This window comes from Danio rerio, chromosome 3 (assembly GCF_049306965.1).
Source record: "Danio rerio strain Tuebingen ecotype United States chromosome 3, GRCz12tu, whole genome shotgun sequence".
NCBI classification, from domain to species: domain Eukaryota; kingdom Metazoa; phylum Chordata; class Actinopteri; order Cypriniformes; family Danionidae; genus Danio; species Danio rerio.
Window position 1 is genome coordinate 28,639,707 of NC_133178.1, and position 19,578 is coordinate 28,659,284.

General features: G+C 35.5%; 2 protein-coding genes across 3 annotated transcripts; both read right to left on the reverse strand.

Moving 5' to 3' along the window:
- Nucleotides 1-2,243: 2,243 nt before the first annotated feature.
- On the reverse strand, nt 2,244-7,756 carry rpl27 (ribosomal protein L27). Its single transcript, NM_199724.1, is given in 5 exon segments — nt 2,244-2,331; nt 2,666-2,776; nt 5,398-5,567; nt 7,073-7,155; nt 7,726-7,756. Coding segments are annotated over 4 exon segments (411 nt in total). The 5' UTR covers nt 7,154-7,155; nt 7,726-7,756; the 3' UTR covers nt 2,244-2,282.
- Nucleotides 7,757-9,268: 1,512 nt separating this feature from the next.
- rundc1 (RUN domain containing 1) lies at nt 9,269-18,984 on the reverse strand. 2 transcript variants are annotated; one of them, XM_003198112.7, is made up of 5 exons: nt 18,517-18,984; nt 15,472-15,630; nt 14,016-14,214; nt 12,557-12,652; nt 9,269-12,469 (listed from the first exon to the last, which is right to left on the reverse strand). In XM_003198112.7, the coding sequence occupies exons 1-5, from the start codon at nt 18,895-18,897 to the stop codon at nt 11,598-11,600; spliced, it is 1,707 nt and encodes a 568-aa protein (XP_003198160.1). In that variant the 5' UTR covers nt 18,898-18,984; the 3' UTR covers nt 9,269-11,597. The 2 variants fall into 2 exon arrangements, with proteins under 2 accessions (XP_003198160.1, XP_073800644.1); XM_073944543.1 differs by lacking the exon at nt 18,517-18,984 and adding an exon at nt 15,998-17,486.
- Nucleotides 18,985-19,578: the final 594 nt, after the last annotated feature.

Consider the following 19,578-nt stretch of genomic DNA (forward strand, 5'->3'; position numbering starts at 1 on the left):
GCAGTTACATAATAGTTTTAAATAAAACACATCTGGGTATCCTCTAATGAACTTTAAGAAAACATTATAGGCACCATTAATAGATTATACTAGTGGTATGAGTTTAGTATAAAGTAGCATATATATATATATAACAAGTTCTTTAAGACTTTTCCTATGCTGCTCTATCCACCCCCTTTTTACAATTATGGGAGCAGACCAACACTTTATAAATGATTCCCCTTTTCCCATAACATTTTCCAAAACAAATGTCAGTGCAAATTCCTAAATGATACCCTAAGACAAGGTAAAATATCTTGTTTTCCATAAAAATGAGAAATATGATATATTTAATATCAGGACAAATGTCCACCATTGCTTTATTCAAACTAAATTTTTCATATTCCACTGACATCACTTGTTTTCAATTTAAGCCTTTTTTAAACAGAAAAGATGGATTTTATTGATTTTGCATCCTTTGCAAATGCATCTTGATTAAGGACATTTAAATATTCATGTTGGAAAATACACTGGTGAAGATAGATGTGCAACATTTACTATAATTTAACAAATTTAAGACCTGCTCTTACAACATTTTTAATGAAAGGTGAATTCACATTCAGGCCAACAGAAACCCTGTCCTCACGTCATTGCTGCACTCACATTTACTGCAGCATTCAAAGACTTTCTGTATATTTCTAAAAGCTAGTGCCATGTAAAGAATATACATATAACTAAGCCCAGACAGAATGCATTGACTTTTTTTTTTTTGCTAAAAAAAACAAAACAAAAAAAAAAAACATTCAGCTGAAATACATTTACACAATAAATACTCAATGAGCTAAAAATTTGTGGATTTCTGCACGTAAAGATTCTGTGTAGGACTACTAATTATAGGCCCACACCGAATCAGTGCGTGCAGAAACCGCACTGATTTCCAAATTTCCAGATTTTTAGCCCATCATTATCCATTAATTTACTTGTGTAAATGTATGTTTTTTTCAGTTTTTAAATTTCAGTGGTATTATTGACTAATATAAAAATGTTCGTATGATTATTTACAATAGTTTAAAAAGTAATATTTTCTGTCTTTTAGTATATATTGATTTTACCAAATAAGTGGATTCAAATTGATTTGCATTGTAAACATTAAATAGAAGTTAAAAAGTTAATTTATATATTTAATATATTAAGTTTAGCAATGATACTGCCAAAATCATCCTGCATAATTGCTATAAATGCTCGTGTTGTTTAAAGGTACAGTTTATATATCTGACTTTGTATTAAATGACAAAACTGTTTTACAAATATTATATAAATATATTCATACATTTTAATACAAGAATTGCTGAGAGAATATAAAATTGTGACTGGAAAACAGTCAACAAACCGTGATGCACCGAGATATCGAATTGAACCGAATCAATGGCAAGATAATTATAACTGAACTGTGAGACCAGTGTAGGTTCACAGCTCTACTGCATAAATCACATACATTTTTTTTTTCTACAAAATTCTGCAGATATAGCTAAAAATGTCCACATATTTTATCTGGCCCTACTTGTAACCCAGTAAGACATGAAGAAATGCACAAAGGTTTGTTTTCAACCTTAAATGGTTTATTAAAAGGTTGCACTTCTAGGCCTGAGAGATCAACTCTCTCCCGCTCACATGTAATGGGCTAATAAAAACTACACGCTTGGGTTTTTGTTTTGTTTTTTTACACACAGGGAGCAATCACAACACACTGCTTTCATTTATATTGGTAAAGTCACTCATTTTTTCAAAGCGATGTGGATGTAAATACATTACTGATGCCTTTTCTGTTGCCCTGTGTCTGTATGTACAACAAAATGTTGAACATCACCATTTTTCTCAGAAAATATATCTTTAAAGGTGCGGTTGCTGCTTTAAACTCCAACTGCTTTCAGGAAAATAAAGCCAACAAAATGATCCCTGAATAAAACAAACTAAAAATTAAATTACATTAAGTACTGAACTACTGAAATGCATTTAAATCTTTGTTTCATTCCATTATTACGGCAAAATAATTTCTGAATTTTGTTTGGTTTATCTGTGTTTGGATTTCTAAAGAACTCTTGTACACTTTCATCTCAGCAGCACCCTTAGAAACATTTACCAGTACAAATCGTGACATCTAAATTTAAAGCATGCGATCACTACCCGAAATGATTATCATGACTCAAGTAATATCAAAAAATAAGTTTATAATTTTCCACAGAAATATGACCAGGACCACTTTGTGGGATTTTTACAGATTTATTTGTGAAACCAATGAAAGCTTAGAATCGGAGCTTCTGGAAGAACCATTTGTTCTTGCCCGTCTTGTACCTGCAAAAGAAACATGGCGTCATTACATATCGGAAGAAAACAAGGGCGTCATAGCGAGAGCTGCAAAGTGAACAGGATGTCCAGTGCCCAAGATCAGACTTGTTACTGAAGTCAGTCTCTGAACATGCAGCAGGTTAAACCCACAGTATTGAGCAAACTTCTGCCACAACATTTTTTGGTTTAAAAATCAAGTAATATGATGTCTGAATGAGAATGTCTATAGCCGTTTACATGCAAGTATAACTTGAATTACATAATTTAATGACACATTCAACACAAGTCATCATATTTTTTTGCAGTTAAATTGATAATTGATCTCTTGACAAACACGTACCTCTCCTCAAACTTAACCTTGGCCTCTCGCCTGGCTTTGCGTTTCAGAGCAGGATCCCTGAAAACATCCTTGTTGACAACAGTTTTGTCGAGAGGAATGTCAACAGAGTATCTGAGGAAAGACAAGCAAGTGGACAGAATTAAACACTGCATGGATTCATTAGACAGAAAAAAAGTTGATACAAAACAGAGCATCCCCAATCATTACATATACAACAGTTTTTGCAACAAGAAGGAAGTTTGAATTCAAAAGAATTGTAAAAATATAAGAAAGGTTTTGTTTAGGGATGCACCAAAATAAATATTATGGGCCAATCCCAAAAAAAAAAATCTGGATGAACTGAAAACCAAAATTTCTTTGTAACATTCATTAAATAATGTTTTTGTAAGATGTGTTCAATTTAACAACTAAAACTGCATACCTAGTTTTGATTATCAAGTATTAGCATGCCTATAGTGTGGAATGTACAAAGTTTTTACAAACATCTTTACATAATGATCAATGGCATATTAAAAAACAAATAAAATAAATTTAAACCCGTTTTCTAAAGTTTCTGCATTTTCAATTACATGAAAACCTAGATTTAAAACAAGCTAGGTAAACCTACTAAGCATCTAGTAGTGTTACTTGCATCTGATGTGATTCATCAAATCACATAAGATCATCTATCCAGAAATCACCATATTCAACAAAACAGGAAGGTGCACTGGAATCTAAACTTGACAACTAACTAAAACCACACTTTGAAAACTTGATAACTGCATCTACATACATTTCTATCCAAAGCTTGGGACTAGTTGCAGTGTCAAAAGAACTGCTTTTGTTCAGTGAAAAATCAAACTGTTTAAATATTGCAACACTGAAATTACTGACCTTTTGAACACATCCTATAAAAATGTTAAGCAGCAAAACAGTTATAAACTTTGAAATTAACCCTCAACCATTCTATGGACAGCAGCAATGGACGAAAAAGCATCTACTAAATCAACAAAAATGTAAATTTCAAATGACAATCCCATGTTTTCTAAAGGACTGAGACACTTAACACTTGAGGAGTGATGCTGAAACTATTCAAAATATTTAACATTACATCTTTGCCATATTTCTGATCACATAAAACCAGCCCTTAGTGAGCATAAGAGGTTTGTTTTCAGGGTAACTTTGTTTTATAAGCCTAATTCACACTGCAATGACAAAGAGACAGACAGTAACTTCATCTGCTTTTATCGGATCAGTGTGTTGCCAGTGCTGGTGTCTGTTGGCATCTAACAGAGCCAGCTGAACATAGAATAATAGTATAATAGTAAATAGTAGTATAATAGATGCAGAATATCAGAAAAGTGCTGCGCTGTAATCTGGTGTTCATCTGCACCCGTCATCACAGTGTAACTCTTTACCGCACATCATTAGGGATAGGACTCATGAAGGACTTCACGTTCTGATCTAATTGTGCGAGTTCACACTAGAAATCCTATTCACTTTGAAGCTCTCGCTATGACGAGCTTGTGTTCTTAACATGTGAAGACGATATGCTTTTTTTACAGATACAAGGCAGACAAGAACAAATGGTTCTTCCAGAAGCTCAGATTATAAACAAAACAATTCTTATAAAAAAAGCATTGACTTTTATTTGAAGTTTTTTTTTTTAACCTTTTAAGACAGAAATGTCTTAAAAAGTGAAATTATGTCTATACGCAACAAAGATATTTGGAAATCTTATTGTAACCGTATTTAATCCAGGATGTGGCTTCCACTTATCTTGCAGCAATAGTGACATTTGATTCTATTGTGATCAGTGTCCATGAATCACAATAATGCCAGCCTGTTCACATTCAACTTGATCTTTCACTTTGCAGTAGGGCTGCATGATATTGGAAAAATCTGACATTGCAATTTTTTATTTTTTTTTTGCTGCAATTAATAACATTTTAGCAGATGACTTGAATAGCTGTATTTGGAATAAAGTCATTAACTTTGATTGGAATAAGCTTGTAGAGGAGCGAATTAAAGAAATTGCAAGAATAATCTAAATGTTGCAAAGATAAATGAAATTAGCCAGGCATTCAAGTTTAGTAACTGATATATTTTTGCTCCCCAGGATACAATTTACAGAATACAATTTACAATTTCAGCTAAATATCACAGAAAAACCATCCACAATATATTATGACATCTGTGAATGAAGTGGGAAAAACGCATCAAAAAGTTATAAGATGCATTTCTTTTATTAACAGCACATATTTCTTAGAATTGCAACACCATACATGTTCGATCTAGACCACTAAGAGAAGCACCAAAACATGCATCATACCGCTATTTTGTAGTGCCTCTATTATTGAATCAAACAATACTAATAATAACACTGTGCATTCTTCATTGCTTATCAACAAAAATAGACCCAACTTCACATGGAAGATTATGCGATGTGACTATTCCAAATGCACATATTGCAATATCTATGCTGACACGATATATTGTGCAGCCCTACTTTGTAGTCACATCAAGGTTCTTTATCTTTGTCCAAATTAAACAGCATATTACATACACGTAGTAGTCCACTTATATTTTGTTTTGTAACTAACTGCCCCACACTGTCACAATCTAATTTGAATACAGAAATTCTTAATGTTTCTGAATTGATTTAGAATCATGATGAATCAATGAAACTATCACGTCTCCCACCCTAATTCATTATGTAAGATGACCCTCCTCCAAGGTCTGAGTTTACAAACCTGGTTGGCATGAGGTGGTTGTAGTTGAACACCTTCACGAAGGCCTTGATCTTGGACCTCTTGGCAATCTTCTTCTTGCCCATGGTTGCTGTGACTTTACGAGGATAACGGTCAATGCCTGCAACCAGAGCATGGCTGTAAGGACGGTCTGCGGTGCCATCATCAATGTTCTGAAAAGAGAAAAAGATCAGAAAAAAAAGGTCAATGTTTGCACTTAATACTGCAAATGTATCCCTTAGAGCAATGGTCCTTAACCACCAGGCCATGGACCAGAACTGGTTCATGGATCAATTCGTACCAGGCCGCACAAGAAATCAATTACTTCCACTTTATTTATTATGAAAGTCTGAACTATCACTTATTTTGAAAAATGACTGTATTCTCTCGCTTGCATCTTGGTCACTCGAGCACTCAAATTGAACCTACATGCAGCAAAATTAGTAAGAAACAGACGTCTTAGCAAAGTTTCTTTGCTAAGGGGAAAAGGCACAGTGAAGGACCCACAAACTGCCAAGGAATAGATCCACAACCCATTTGTCAACAAATCGGGTGAATCCACCATGTCTGTGAACGAAGATCAACTGCTGGAGATTGCAAATGACAGCGGCCTTTTAGGGGCCATTCACATATCGTGTCTTTTCTAGAGTTTGATGTTTCCAATAGAAGTGCACAACTTGTGAAAAATGAGTTTATAGCAATTTTGTTTTTCTGCAATATACATTGAAATAAAAATACAAATTTAAAGACTAGAATTTCATGTCTGTATCCAGAAAAAAGACCAGAGTTTTTGGATTGATGCGATCTTGCTGGGCAGTGCATTGGCATTCAATAACAATAAATTAAACAAAAACAAATTACAAGCATACATAAATACATAAAACCAAAGATAAATAACAGTGCTTTGGTTTTATAGGGAGTAGGACAATATTCAGGTACAGAAACTGTAAAAATCAAAGGTAAAACCTTAAATAGCCTTTGTATAAATACAATGAAACTTTGTCAAAGTTACAATTGTTAACAATCCTTGTGCGCAAAAACTTGAAACTCATTTAAAAAAACTTGCTTTCACAGGCCACAAAATTATAAACTTTGTAACGACCCCAATGACGTTTTGAACTGTTGTGCTGTTCAGATTTAATACTGATATCGAGTCAGACCATACAGTGACGAAAGATTACTGCATATGAACACTACAATATCGATGCTGAAATTATATATTGTGCAGGTCTCCCTCGGCAATCTTTTCTTGAAGGCTGACAATTTGAATTTGGGCACCGAAAAGGTACTGTATTTGAACTTGAACTCCAATGTCATTGGAAAAAGTACTTTCTATGTAGTATAAATAGAAATATCATAATTGAAATTAGGACAAACTACAACTGCCTAGTTGTCAACACATGACCTACCTGAATCTGATACATTTGTAAATTACTATTACATGACAAACAGTTTACTTGCACATCCAAATGTACACTTTACTGTTCCAAGAGCTCTCAGGAAAGGGCTTGAAAACGTCCATCAGAATCTCAACCAAAGTAACCTTTAATCAGAGCAATTCTATTCTTCTGTTTTCAACTACTACTCTGCAAAGTACTGACCCTCACATTTACCATAATATAAAGTTAAAAAAACACATCCTTGAGACTGGATGAGATAATAATGAAAGTAACGATACCTTAACAATCACAGCCTTGCGTCCGGCGTAACGTCCAGCCAGGACCATCACCACCTTGCCAGGTTTCATAAACTTGCCCATCTCTGAAAAACAAGATACATGTCACAGTTTCAAAAACAATCCTTGATGTAAGGCACAAACTAACGTTAGCAGAACACAAGCAGTTGGCATCAACAAGTCTAGTAATGCCCAAAACATGACAACTACTTTGAACCACGTTTAAATTAAAACTTTAAAAGCAAGTTGTTCTAATTGCAGCACATTTACAACATTAGCCACATCTAACTTGCGCGTAGCCGTTTATGCTAACCAGTTTCTGCTTGCATTTGACCGCTTAAGTTGGATTAAACACGTAAACCATTCAGCAAAACATACTTTATTTGGTCTAAATAACACAAACATTTGATTATATTGCGCAAACATATGTTGCCTCAGCTGCTTGTCTATCGTGAACCGGTAGCACGGCTATCATATAGAAAGCAAGACGGGGCAGCTATAAACCCGTTATCTGCCGCTGTCAGTGTGAGATTTAATCAATAAACACGTTTAATTGTCGACGGGAATATGCGCTGCGTGAGTGACATGAAAGAAAACCCGCAGGCCTCTTTTATTTATCGATGTTCCTGGATTAATTTCTCATGTGTAAAACTTACTGATGGTGCTCTATGGCCGACGACAACAGGAAAGGAAGTAGAAAGAGCGAGCGTGACCCTTGACACACTCGGCGAGTGACGTATTTCCGTCAAAATGCGCGAAGTGTTCGTGGTAAAGCCGTATAAATACCACCCTCTACTGCAGCGTTTGAAACTAACACATAAGACTGAGTTTTAAAAGATGTGAAATACTTTTTCGTAGTTCACGTGTATGAAATGTAACTATTTAAATAGTCTATTGATTTAGGAAAGATAATACATATGACAAATATATGATTATTTTTGAATTAACATTAGTAAGATCATTATAGCAACTGCAGTATTGTAATTATGTTCTACTATTATCTAATATTCCTGGAAATACCACAGATTTGTATCAAAATGTCAGTGGTTTATTCATAATGAAAAATAAAGTGTACCATAAAAATACACCAAATGCAGTTTTATATTTCTTGTAATCTCATTTTGTTTTAATTATTTAGCATTTAAAAATAAATAAGCTTAATAAATAAATAAATAGCGTGTTTAAATTCATTCTCAGTTTTAAACAATTGTGGTAATATTGATATAAAAATGTCTGGAACGTTTGATTTGCATGTCAATTTTTTAAAAAACATGTTCATGTATAATTATATCACGACTACTTAGAGGAGCAAATCACCATTAACCCATTCTCATAACTACTCATGAACTCCTTATGCACGCCCGTCTAGTCGTTTACACTGAATAACAATAGAAAACTGTTCTGTAAACATCAACAGTTTAAAAACAGGAGCTGATGAGTGGTTACGGATGAGTTAATGATGATTTTTTTTTATGAGTTAATGATGATGTTCCGCTCCAAGTAAACTCATGACGCAATTATACATTAACAGCTGTTTATGTACTAACGAGTAATTAAGAAAGTCGTTATTTACCCATGAACTTTTGTGACTCATGTTGTAGTTAAAGTTAGTTTATGATTAGGTTGCACGTCAAGTTTGAAAAAACATGTTCATGTATAATTACATCATGACTTTTCTTGAAGGGGCACTTCATCATTAACCCATTCTTACCATTCTGAAACAAACTTGGTTTGCAGGTCAATTTTGAAAATTCTTTCTTTCTTTCTCTATATCTTTTTCTTATCTATCTATCTATCTATCTATCTATCTATCTATCTATCTATCTATCTATCTATCTATCTATCTATCTATCTATCTATCTATCTATCTATCTATCTATCTATCTATCTATCTATCTATCTATCTATCTATCTATCTATCTATCTATCTATCTATCTATCTATCTTGTCTTTAAAACTAGTTTGAAGTTTTAGTTATCTGTAGTTTAGTGAATATAAAGTGCTTATATTAAGATATTTTCTATCTAATAACTGAAATTGTCAACTTTTTTAGACCTGCGTGTGTGACATGAATTAAAACTATAACTAAATCTAATGCTATTGATTAAATATATTTCGTAAACCATAAGTTTACTGATTAATATTTAAGGAAACAAGAGATGACGACGACAGTAAAAGTATGGAGAGAATATGACCTACTGAAAGAGCATCCAGAACATTTAATCACTGAAGAAAACCTCCTTCATTACATCCAACAATGATGGAAGAGTTTTAAAAAGAGGAATGTAACTGACAATGGTCAAATATCAGCAACCATAACTGTATGTTTGAAGAGCTAGAAATACAACAGTGCCTTGAATACATATTATGGCAAATCGCAAACAAATACATGAAAAAAAAAGGCTAATTGTTGAGGGCTAATAATTGTATGATAACCATGCATCCAAACGGGTGCAGAGAAATACAAAAATCAATACTGAACCTGTTTCCTGGATATGCTAAAAAGCAACCCCTTCTTACTGAATTCTTACAGTGTTCAGGATGGTTTGAATCAGAGCTGGTAAAGTAGCAGGATACAGTTTGGAAGATTGTACATTCAAGGTTTCAAAGCAGTAAACAAGTATTGACAAGACGTGGAAATAGTAGATATTGAAGCAGAGCTTCAGAACGCCGGCGTTAGCATAACAGGACATAAATAATTCAGTCGGCATCGATACGCAGCATATCAGTTTCATATTCAGCAAATATGTTCGACAACCCGCTTGTAATTCAGTTCACAAGCTGTGCATTTTCTCCTGTATAGCAGCGGACGAGCATATTTTATTTATCTTACAATCTTTTTTTTTTGGCTGAAACTGGCCAGTCTGTGGAAACAAAAAGTTACAGAGAGAAGAATCCAGAGAGAAGAATACAAACACCAATGAGCATGTCTTTTGTTTGTTCAGAATGACCTGAGTGTGTTAATTGACCTGTACGATGGTCTCCTCATAGAGTGATATGAAAACACAGACCAGTGTGTGAAATATAACGACCTTAAATGAAGCAAAAGCAAATCAATCTTGATTGTAAATGAACGTTTTGATTTGTCGTTAACAAATAATTTAGTGTAAGCACTTGCCCACAAAAAGATAACAACTAAAACATACTTATATTACTATTTTAAATATATATATAATAGTGTTTTATAGATACCGTAGTGCATCTCAAACATACGCAATGGTTCAAGTAATCGTTCAAACTTGTATTCAAAGAGTGATGTGGTGGGTTTTGGTAAAAGCTTGACATAACAAATGCCCTCGGAAAGGGTTCATGGAGGCAGTCAGATGCTCAGGGTCAATAAACTGAGCACATTTCCTTTGAGTTATATTAATATTAATGCAGCATATTAAAACCTGCCTTCATCAGGATTGCAGGCGTTCAATTCAACAGCAACACGGAGCCTCGAGAATAGTGCATGAGTTGTGTAATTTTTCAGGATAGTTCATACAAAAATTAATATTCAGCCTCAGGTCATCAAAGGTGCAGCTGACTTTGTTTCTTTAGCAGAACAATTTAAGATTTTTTAAGCTGAAACTGTGGTCCCTGTTTATGCAAGTAGTCAGCTACAGTTTTTATGACTAAATTATTACCTGTGGCTTCTGACGATGCCTTGAGGTGTTATGAAGCAAAACTATATGTATTTGCAAGAAACTGATTAATATTTACAGCATTATTACCACATCCTCTTACATCATGATGCCACAAAACACTCCAGATTGTCAAGAACACATTTATAATTGTTTGTTGAGGTTGTGGGTCACAGGTAATAATGTTAAAATGGTGATTTTCTTGCTCAGACTGATGGGCCAAATGTATTTATTTTGCCTCAAATCCCATTGACTTTCATTTTATAAATCACCAAAGTATTTCCAGCGAAATATTTATTTTTTCCTGTTCTAATGAAGAAGACAAAGTCATTTACTTCTTGAGTGGCCTGAGAGTAAATAAATATTTTTTGGGGAGGGGGGTGAACTATCACTTGATCAGGAAGTACATTTTTAATCGATTTGAATTTCTGAAATGAGATCAATAGAGTTGGAAAATATTAAAGCTGTGACGAAAAATAGTTTGAGAAATTAATATTGCATAATTAGCTCACTTGAATGGATTTCTGAGTGTAGTATTTAACAGCAGACGGTGCTTTAGGCTAGTTTTAACCTTCATGTAAGTTGGCTTTTATGTCATGAGATTAATGTAAACACAGCTCACAATGAGCACTTTTGTAATTCGCTTAAACCTTAATGATTATTTTAGGTTTTGGATGCAAGTAAACAGTATGTATGTGAAACAAACAGCGCCATCTGCTGTTATAAACTAACCTCTAAATCACTTACTGAATCACTGATTCATTTTGAAAATCTCTATAAAATCTATGCTGAATCAATTTCTTTAATAGTTTTTGACACAGCTCTGCAGAATATATTTGTTGTTGTTTTTTTATATTGAGATGTTATGGAGGTTCCCTTTACCCCTTTTCTTTCCTCAATGCTTAAAAAGCATCTTTGATGTTCTTTAGCTGCCTAACCGCCAAGTCTACAGGAAGGCTGAATTTGAGATGGCTGATGCGGCCCAGGATGCGCAGAGCCCCTTCAAAGCCCGTCTGAGCCATATAGCTCCAGGGCTGATAGTGCGAGTGTATGAGCGTCCCAGATTTACATAGCAGGTTGAGCCAGGACACAAGCCGCTGCTCATTGAGCGCCATGCAAACTAACGCCTTAAACTCAGAGTCTGTGCTTCGCTTGAATCGTCTGTGTTCTTTGAGGACCGTGTGGATGGCCCATAACAGAGACTGTTTGGGTGTGACTGTCACAGGACCGCCACCTACAGGCAAACTGAAGGATTGTGAGAGCTGCCGAGCGGGCGATTCAACAAACGCCTGGCCGTTTTTGGAATGATAGTACTTGACGAAAAGCTCCCAGGGATGCAGGGTCTGAGGGGAGGAGCTGAAGGGGAGCAGGCAGGAAATGGGAGCCAGGACCAGGCTCATGCCCTGAGAAGGAGCGTACAGTCCATGGGCCAGCAGGTCCCGGAGTGCAATGGCCAGTTCTTTACGCACTGACGCAGTGAGTTCGTCCCGAGGTCCTTCAGGCGATAGGGAGGCAGAATAACTGACCACGTGTTCATCTAGAGATGAGGGCTGATGGCGGGAGGCTTGCAGACGGACTCGCTCCACCGCTCCTTCTAGTTTCTGCAGGAGAGGGCCGTAATCTTGAGCCTCGGCACCCTGAGACCACATGTTTTGGGGCACATGACCTGCAGCACATCCAAACTGGCTCAGAGCAAAGATCTGCAGCACCGCTAAGGCTTTCTGAATCAGCTGGAGCCCTGTTTCCCGCATCCGCTGGGCCTGTTCAGGATCCACTGTAGATGGAATAAAAGATTTAAATTTACAGTTAGTATCTTAACTTTTTAGCATGAAAAAAAAATGGTATTATAAAGTGAAATCACCTCGCTTCACTCCTCCAGTGGCTCCAGTGTTTGGTCCGGCTGCATGGGTCGGCTGGCTCTTCGTACCATCATTTAACAGAGGGTTCCCCACTTCATCTGAGAAGGTAAACTTCAGTGAGGTGAATCTGAATGTAGTTATTTATTACTCTAAATAGTTAAGGTAAGCTTTACAGTCTTTTCGCAGCATTTGTGGACACACAGTAAAACAAAATGTCATGTCTGGTGCAAATAGTTAAAAGTTTGTTTCTACAGGTGGTTTGTCAAGCCCACTCACCTGTGTGAAGCACACTTCAGAAATGCACAATGTTTTTTTCTACAGATATGAGTGATTGTAAGAAAGTGCCTGGTGCAAATGTGCTGGCAAAGTGTCAGAGATGTGTCAAAACCTTCTCCACCAATCAGATTGTTACTTTTGTTCACATGCACGGAGTTGCTGAAGTTACAGAAAATAGCACTTGGAGGCGCTCAAGCGCAAAACTGTCAATGCAAGCGCACATTGAAGAAGATGCCCAGAGGTGATATAAACGTGGAGCAGCTTATTGCTCTGGTGAACAATAATCATTTCTTTATCGCTAGAGCTGGAGCTGCTGCCCGAACCATCATGCTTGGCTTGAGTCACCAGTAACTTTAACAACAAGCATGTCAGCTTTCTCTCATCTGCTTCTGTGCTACAAGCGGCGTCAAAAGCTTAGAGTTGTGTAGCACCATCTAATGTCAAGGAGTGATTTTGCATACTCTTCAGCTCGACGCCAGAGAAAATCGCTTGGGTTTAAATGCAGAAAAATGTCTCGTAAAACGCTGACGATAAACGCAAAAGAAAAGCGTCTAGGTGTGTTTGGACCTTTAGGGAAATTAAACTCAAAATAGGTAAGATTTTTTTGTAAATACATAATACTTTTTCATTAAACCCGTAGCTTAAAAACTATTCAATGAAGGATCTTGACAAAGTACCACAGTTTCTACAAAATATAAACCATTTTGTAAATATTTGTAATAATAAGAAATTATAAGAATAATTTATGACGGATCATGTGACACTAAAGCTTCAAAGTCCAAACATTCAGACTAAGTCAAAGACAAATCATGTGCTGTAAAACAAATACACTGCAAAGTAACAACTTTTGTCTTGAAGTTGTTAAATAGCTAAAAAACTCCTCACCATCGCCCCTTATTTTAAACTTAAGAGATATTATTGAAATTGATCAGGATAATGACATGACTGTCTTCTGTTGAGCTGCTTTATAAAGAAACATTTCTTTTCATAACTGGATAATTCTGCCACACTGACAAGGTCAATAATCTAAACTGAAACAAACCCTGAACTAAATTAATCCAACTAATGAATCTTTAAAAGAGTTCAGAAACTGAAATTCTTTAATAACTGGTGAATTACGCTACATTAACTTAAAAAATAAATCATTTGTATGGTATAAAGTGACCTATCATTAAATGTTCTTACCCTGTATGAAGTTAATGAACATCTCCAGGTCTCTGATCTGGGTTTTGAGCTGCTCAACCAGCTGCTCTTTGACTCGAGCCGGGTTGACGATCTGAGCTATAGCGGCGTCCACTCTCTGCCGGAGCTCCTCTGGTGTGAGATTGCCAATGTCTTCATTCAGATTCACATCAAGCTTCTTAATCAGCTCATCGATGATTACCTACAGTATTAGAAAGATTTCGTTTAAAAAGATTTGTTTGGTAAAAAATTGTTCAGGTCACCCAAGATACAGCTGACATTTATACTTCAGTAAAGAACATGTTTTTTTTTCTTGGCTGAAACCAAACTTGTTCTTTTTGTTTCATAAAATGCATGGCAATGACTATCAACACTTTGAAAACATACAAGGCAATTGAACAAATTAATCAACCATGGCTCCTGATGACATATTGGAGTCTTATAAAGTAAATGACTGTTCTAAACATTAAATAAATATTATTTACAAGATTATTATATTCAATCCAAAGCATTGGCAGTGGTCCTGAGCAAATTCACAACAGTCTGGAGCACAATCTTTTTGTCGTATCCTGATGTATGTGCCGGTGCAAACTTTCTTTATATCATTTTTTAGCTTATTTATAACTCTAAAAATGCTGGTAGTCATTGACTTGGATTTTATTATGAATCAGTAAGAAGGACCACCGTTTCATGATATTCTGTAATTTGATTTTAAAAAAAGTTTTTTTTTCTTTATTTTTCTTTCTTGTTAACACATGACCATGAATTAATTTTTTCGTGATCCTGGCATATCAAAAGTTGTTTTCCCGTTATTCGTTTTTTTCTAGTGACCTCAAAATATAAGTTTTTTCTCATTATCGTGACCTAACAAGAGTTTGTTTTCTCGAGTTTTAGGCCTATTTTTTCTGCTTATTCTAAGAGGATGTCCCATACATAGTAGATTCATATCGCATTATTTGCAAGGATTCACTTTTAAAGTTTTTATTAATTGTTATTAATTTTTTAATTGTAAAAAACCTGCAAAAAGGATGCATTAATAAAAGCAGGATCTTCATCATTCTTTATAATATACTAATTCATACATGCAACAACTAAATTTGCACAATCTAGAACCTAAGCTGTATTATTGTAAATAACGATAAACAATCTTTGCCAGTGATGGGTTGCAGCTGGAAGGGCATCCGCTGTGAAAAACATATGCTGTATAAGTTGGCGGTTCATTCCGCTGTGGCAACCCCAGATTAATAAAGGGACTAAGCCGAAAAGAAAATAAATGAATGAATATAAATACATTATATGCATATATATATAAATAATTAATATAAATATTAATATATATATAAATAATAACAGCTAAATAGTATTCCCCGACAAAAGTTTTAAAGAGTAATTCCCAAGACAAACCTAAACATGAAAGTTGTCACTGATGTCAACAGAGTGAGAGTATGATCAGACGTACCCTCTGTCTCTCCATGACGACAGACTGAGGCAGTGAGTCATAGCTGCCCTCCTGGTAGGCGAAGCGTTCCAGGTCGTCGAGTTGATTCTTCAGCTGGAAAATCAGTTCCTTCTGCTTGTTTCTTTGAGCTTCCAAGCGCTCCCTCTTCTCCCGTTCACTCTGCAAATGACAGAAGCACAAACACAAAGTCAATCCAACTAAAATCAACCACAGTGTTTACATTTTGTTTGCGATCTGAACATATTTGCATGTGCTCCAGAGACTAATAATGAGTATTTAATTAGATTGCTTCACTTTGTTTAGCTTTGCTATTACTAGTATTGCAATGCAGTTCAGAACAGACATGGCTAGAAATTCAACATAACCATAATCTTTTGTACATTAAAAAAGTATGCCTAATGGGCTCTGAGGAGCTAAAATGTAACTGATTATTATAAAAAAATAAGTAAATCATGGCAAGTGTGTCACACAAAGAATAAAGTAAACACAAGCAGAAAAGGCTGCACAAGGACAATGTTATACTCACCAATTCATCCTGCAAGCAAAGTGTGTGCAGAAGAGGAAAAAAGGAGAAAGGAAGGCATTTTAATAGCAGTAACAAGATACTTCAACATACGAGGAGTTACAGGAAGAAATGAAGGGAAAGCGTGACTATCCAGTCTTCCTCGTACAGTATTTGATATCATTGTGTGCTGATAAGGTGTTTGAATGACAAAAAACAAAGCTTTTTCAACAACAGAGATGTGTGTGGGATGGGATTTGCTTCATGTTGTTCTTTTTTCAGGTGCCTGAATAATAATGTGATGATTTAATGAGACAACAAGAATATCTGCAGCAAGAGCTCTTTATTCCACTGAATTATCTATTTTCCATCACCTTCCACTGTAAAAAACGACAACAGAAGATACTGTGCATCTATGGTATACTCTCCTTGTTTAACTTACAATGTATATTACATAAATAATTCACTAAAACACACATCAATATGTCACTATATCTATATAACTTTCTCCCCGAAATGCCCACATCTCTTTCCAAGCAGCTTGTAGGGTGCTATTTCTCTTTTTTAATATTACTAATATTTATTTAATGTTTCTAAAGCAGGTCATTACAATATTTGTTATACATGTCCGAAATCACTTTCTTTTATTAAAAATTAAGCTATGATTGATACAACATAAAGACATTATGAGTATACAGGGATAATTAATATTGCTGTGTACTATATTTTGGGTTACTCAGGGTGTGTTGTGTAATTTGTGTACACTTGTTGTCTTTTAAGACAATTTTCTTTCAATGTTCAATGATTAAAAGGGGAGTATGATTATGTCACTTTATTGTTCCTATTAAAAATGTATTCTTGAAAACAAGCTTCCTAACATGGCTCTAGGTAATGTTTTTAGAAAATGAGTTGGGGGGAAATGTAAAACTAAATAAATATTAATAAATCAAAATTAGACTTAAAATAGTAAATAAACTGATCCATAAAAAAAATACAAACTATACACGTACAGCACTATAATGCATTCAAATATGAACACAAAAAATAAAACAAAATATGACTCCCTCACATGAGGGATAACAATGTTTGTGGGTCAGCACAGCAGCATTTAATAAAGACTGTTTTATGAGCTTCAAATCACTTTATTCAGAGCGAAAATAATGATCTGGTTTGTAGAAGATTACTTTTAAGGCTGAAAAAGTAGCATCCTTGAATGCTAAACTGGCATTACCCTTTAACCGCCTACCAAGGAAAAAAAATTGGATTGCATTTCTTAACTCCTAATGTCGCTAGTTAACACACTCAATGCATTTTTTCAACACATCCCATAATTTCTAAAATGATCCCAGATTATTAAAGGGGTCATTATGTATTCCAAAAAGAAAATTAACAAATTAAGGAACGTTTGATAAAAATGTTCAGGCCATCCAAGATACAGCTGACTTTTATACTTCAGTAAAGAAGATGCTTTTTCTTAGCTGAAAGCTCGTCCTTTTTTTTTTTTCATTAAATGCATAGCAATGCTATCAACACTATTTAGTCCAAAAAAAAAAACATATACAGTATTTAAACAAATTAAATTATCATGGCTCCTGATGACATATTGGGGTCTTATCAAGTGAATGACCAAGTCTGAACATTAACTGAAATAATTTTACTTATATTATAGCAATATTATTAAATTATAGCAAATATATATTATAGCACAACAATCTTCCTGCGGCATCATGATGTATGTGATGTCTTTCTTTATATCATTTTTTTGCTTATTTTTTATGACTCTATAAATGCTGGTAGTCATTGACTATCTTATTATGCATCAGTAAGGAGGATTACAGTTTCATCTGCTTTAATTCGTTTAATATTCTTTTAAAGAAAAAGTTATTTTGTCTATGGAACTCCTTAAACACCTTGCGTTATTATATTTTTCTTTCTTGATTACACATGATCTTGACTTAATTTCCTCATAATCTGGACATATCAGCCTCAACCAAATGGTAGATATGTTCAGAAAATATGAAAATGTAAGACCAATCTATTTAAAATAAAACATTTTTTGATTACTAAATCATCTTTATGTTTTGAAGTAAGCCATAAAATATTTCAGATTCTCATTTAACATGTTTTCTTTTCTTATTTATTTATTTATTTATTTATATGTTACAATAAAACCAAAATCAAGTACAGTAGTGCAACATGATTATGTTTGCTTGATTTTTTTTTGTAAACCCACAATGCTGTGTGTGTAAAACATTATTTAAAACAGTCAAAATATGGTCAGCCATTTGGTAGAGCAGGCAGTTAAAGGGTTTTAATATCCAAACATTTGACAAAAAAGATGATTTTTACAAAACAGCTGATCCTCCAGCATGTCTAAGCTGGCATTTGGCTGGCATGTCAGTTGCTTTTTTCTGTCTGAACAGCTGTAAAGTGCTTAACCCACCTGCTTGGGAGATACTAGCCTACATAACCAACTAACTATGTATCTGGTTTAATTTGCGTGTTTTTAGTTTCCTTGTTGGTGAAATCATATTGAAACTCACAGAGTTTTCCAGCATATGAGCGTCCTGCGCCCTGCAGCCGACGACATGCGGGCATCCTCTGAAGGCGAACTCCTCGAGCTCCAGCAGCATCCTCTCCTTCTCATCGCTCTGCGCGTGCACGATCTGCTTCAGGCGAAACTGCACCTGAGCGAAGTGAGATGTTAAGGCGAGAAGCGACGAATTCAGCTGTTCCTGCTCGTCCTCCATCTTCCGCAGCCGGGAGACCATTTCTCCATCGCCAGAGGACACAGAGCCAGCCTGCGCGCCCGTCTTCCAGTGCTCATCCTCCGGGTTGGCCACGGCTCCCACGGGCGCCCAGCGCTCCCCGGCTCCCGCGAAGGCAGCCTCGCTGTCGGAAGTGGACAAATCCTCCGTCGACATGAGACTGACAGTTGAAGTCGACAGCCTCGCTGCCTTCACCAAAAATAACTTCGACCAACTTAAACTGACGCGCAGTTTGTTTTTATCAGATATGAATGCGCTACCGCTGCTTTAGCAGGTGCAGCGCCGTGTAATACTTACGTCCTCAGAAAACATTGCAACGTAATCGAAACAACTAAGATCGTGAAACAACATGGAACAACCGAACTTCAGTTTCAGTAGAAGAGCCCTCGCTATCCGTATGTTCTATACATCAAAGATTGTGTGGGCAGGATGTTTACGTCAGTGCGTAATTGCGTCAGTTGAACGCACAGTTAAACCGACCGACGCCTCTACAGTTTGTTGAGCCTTTTCTGTCCATGTTTACATTCTATGTTTGTTTTAATGCAACGCCCTGAGTGTCAGTGGGTTGGACAGCCTGCCAAACACACCCTTTGACTGTTCTGACCCAGCACAGATTTTTATTACATTCGTGAACATGGCACCACTAACCGGAGAAATTGGATAGATAAGGTGCGTTACGTCATTTCCAAATTACCGTAATCACGGGCCAGTTTGTAAAAAAAAATTTCTGAGGTCTGAATTTTGGTGAAATAACGCTCCTTTTCTTTCCCCTTCATTCCTTATTTAATTAAATCTGTCGAACTACATAATCACATATTACATAACTGTAAAGTTGTA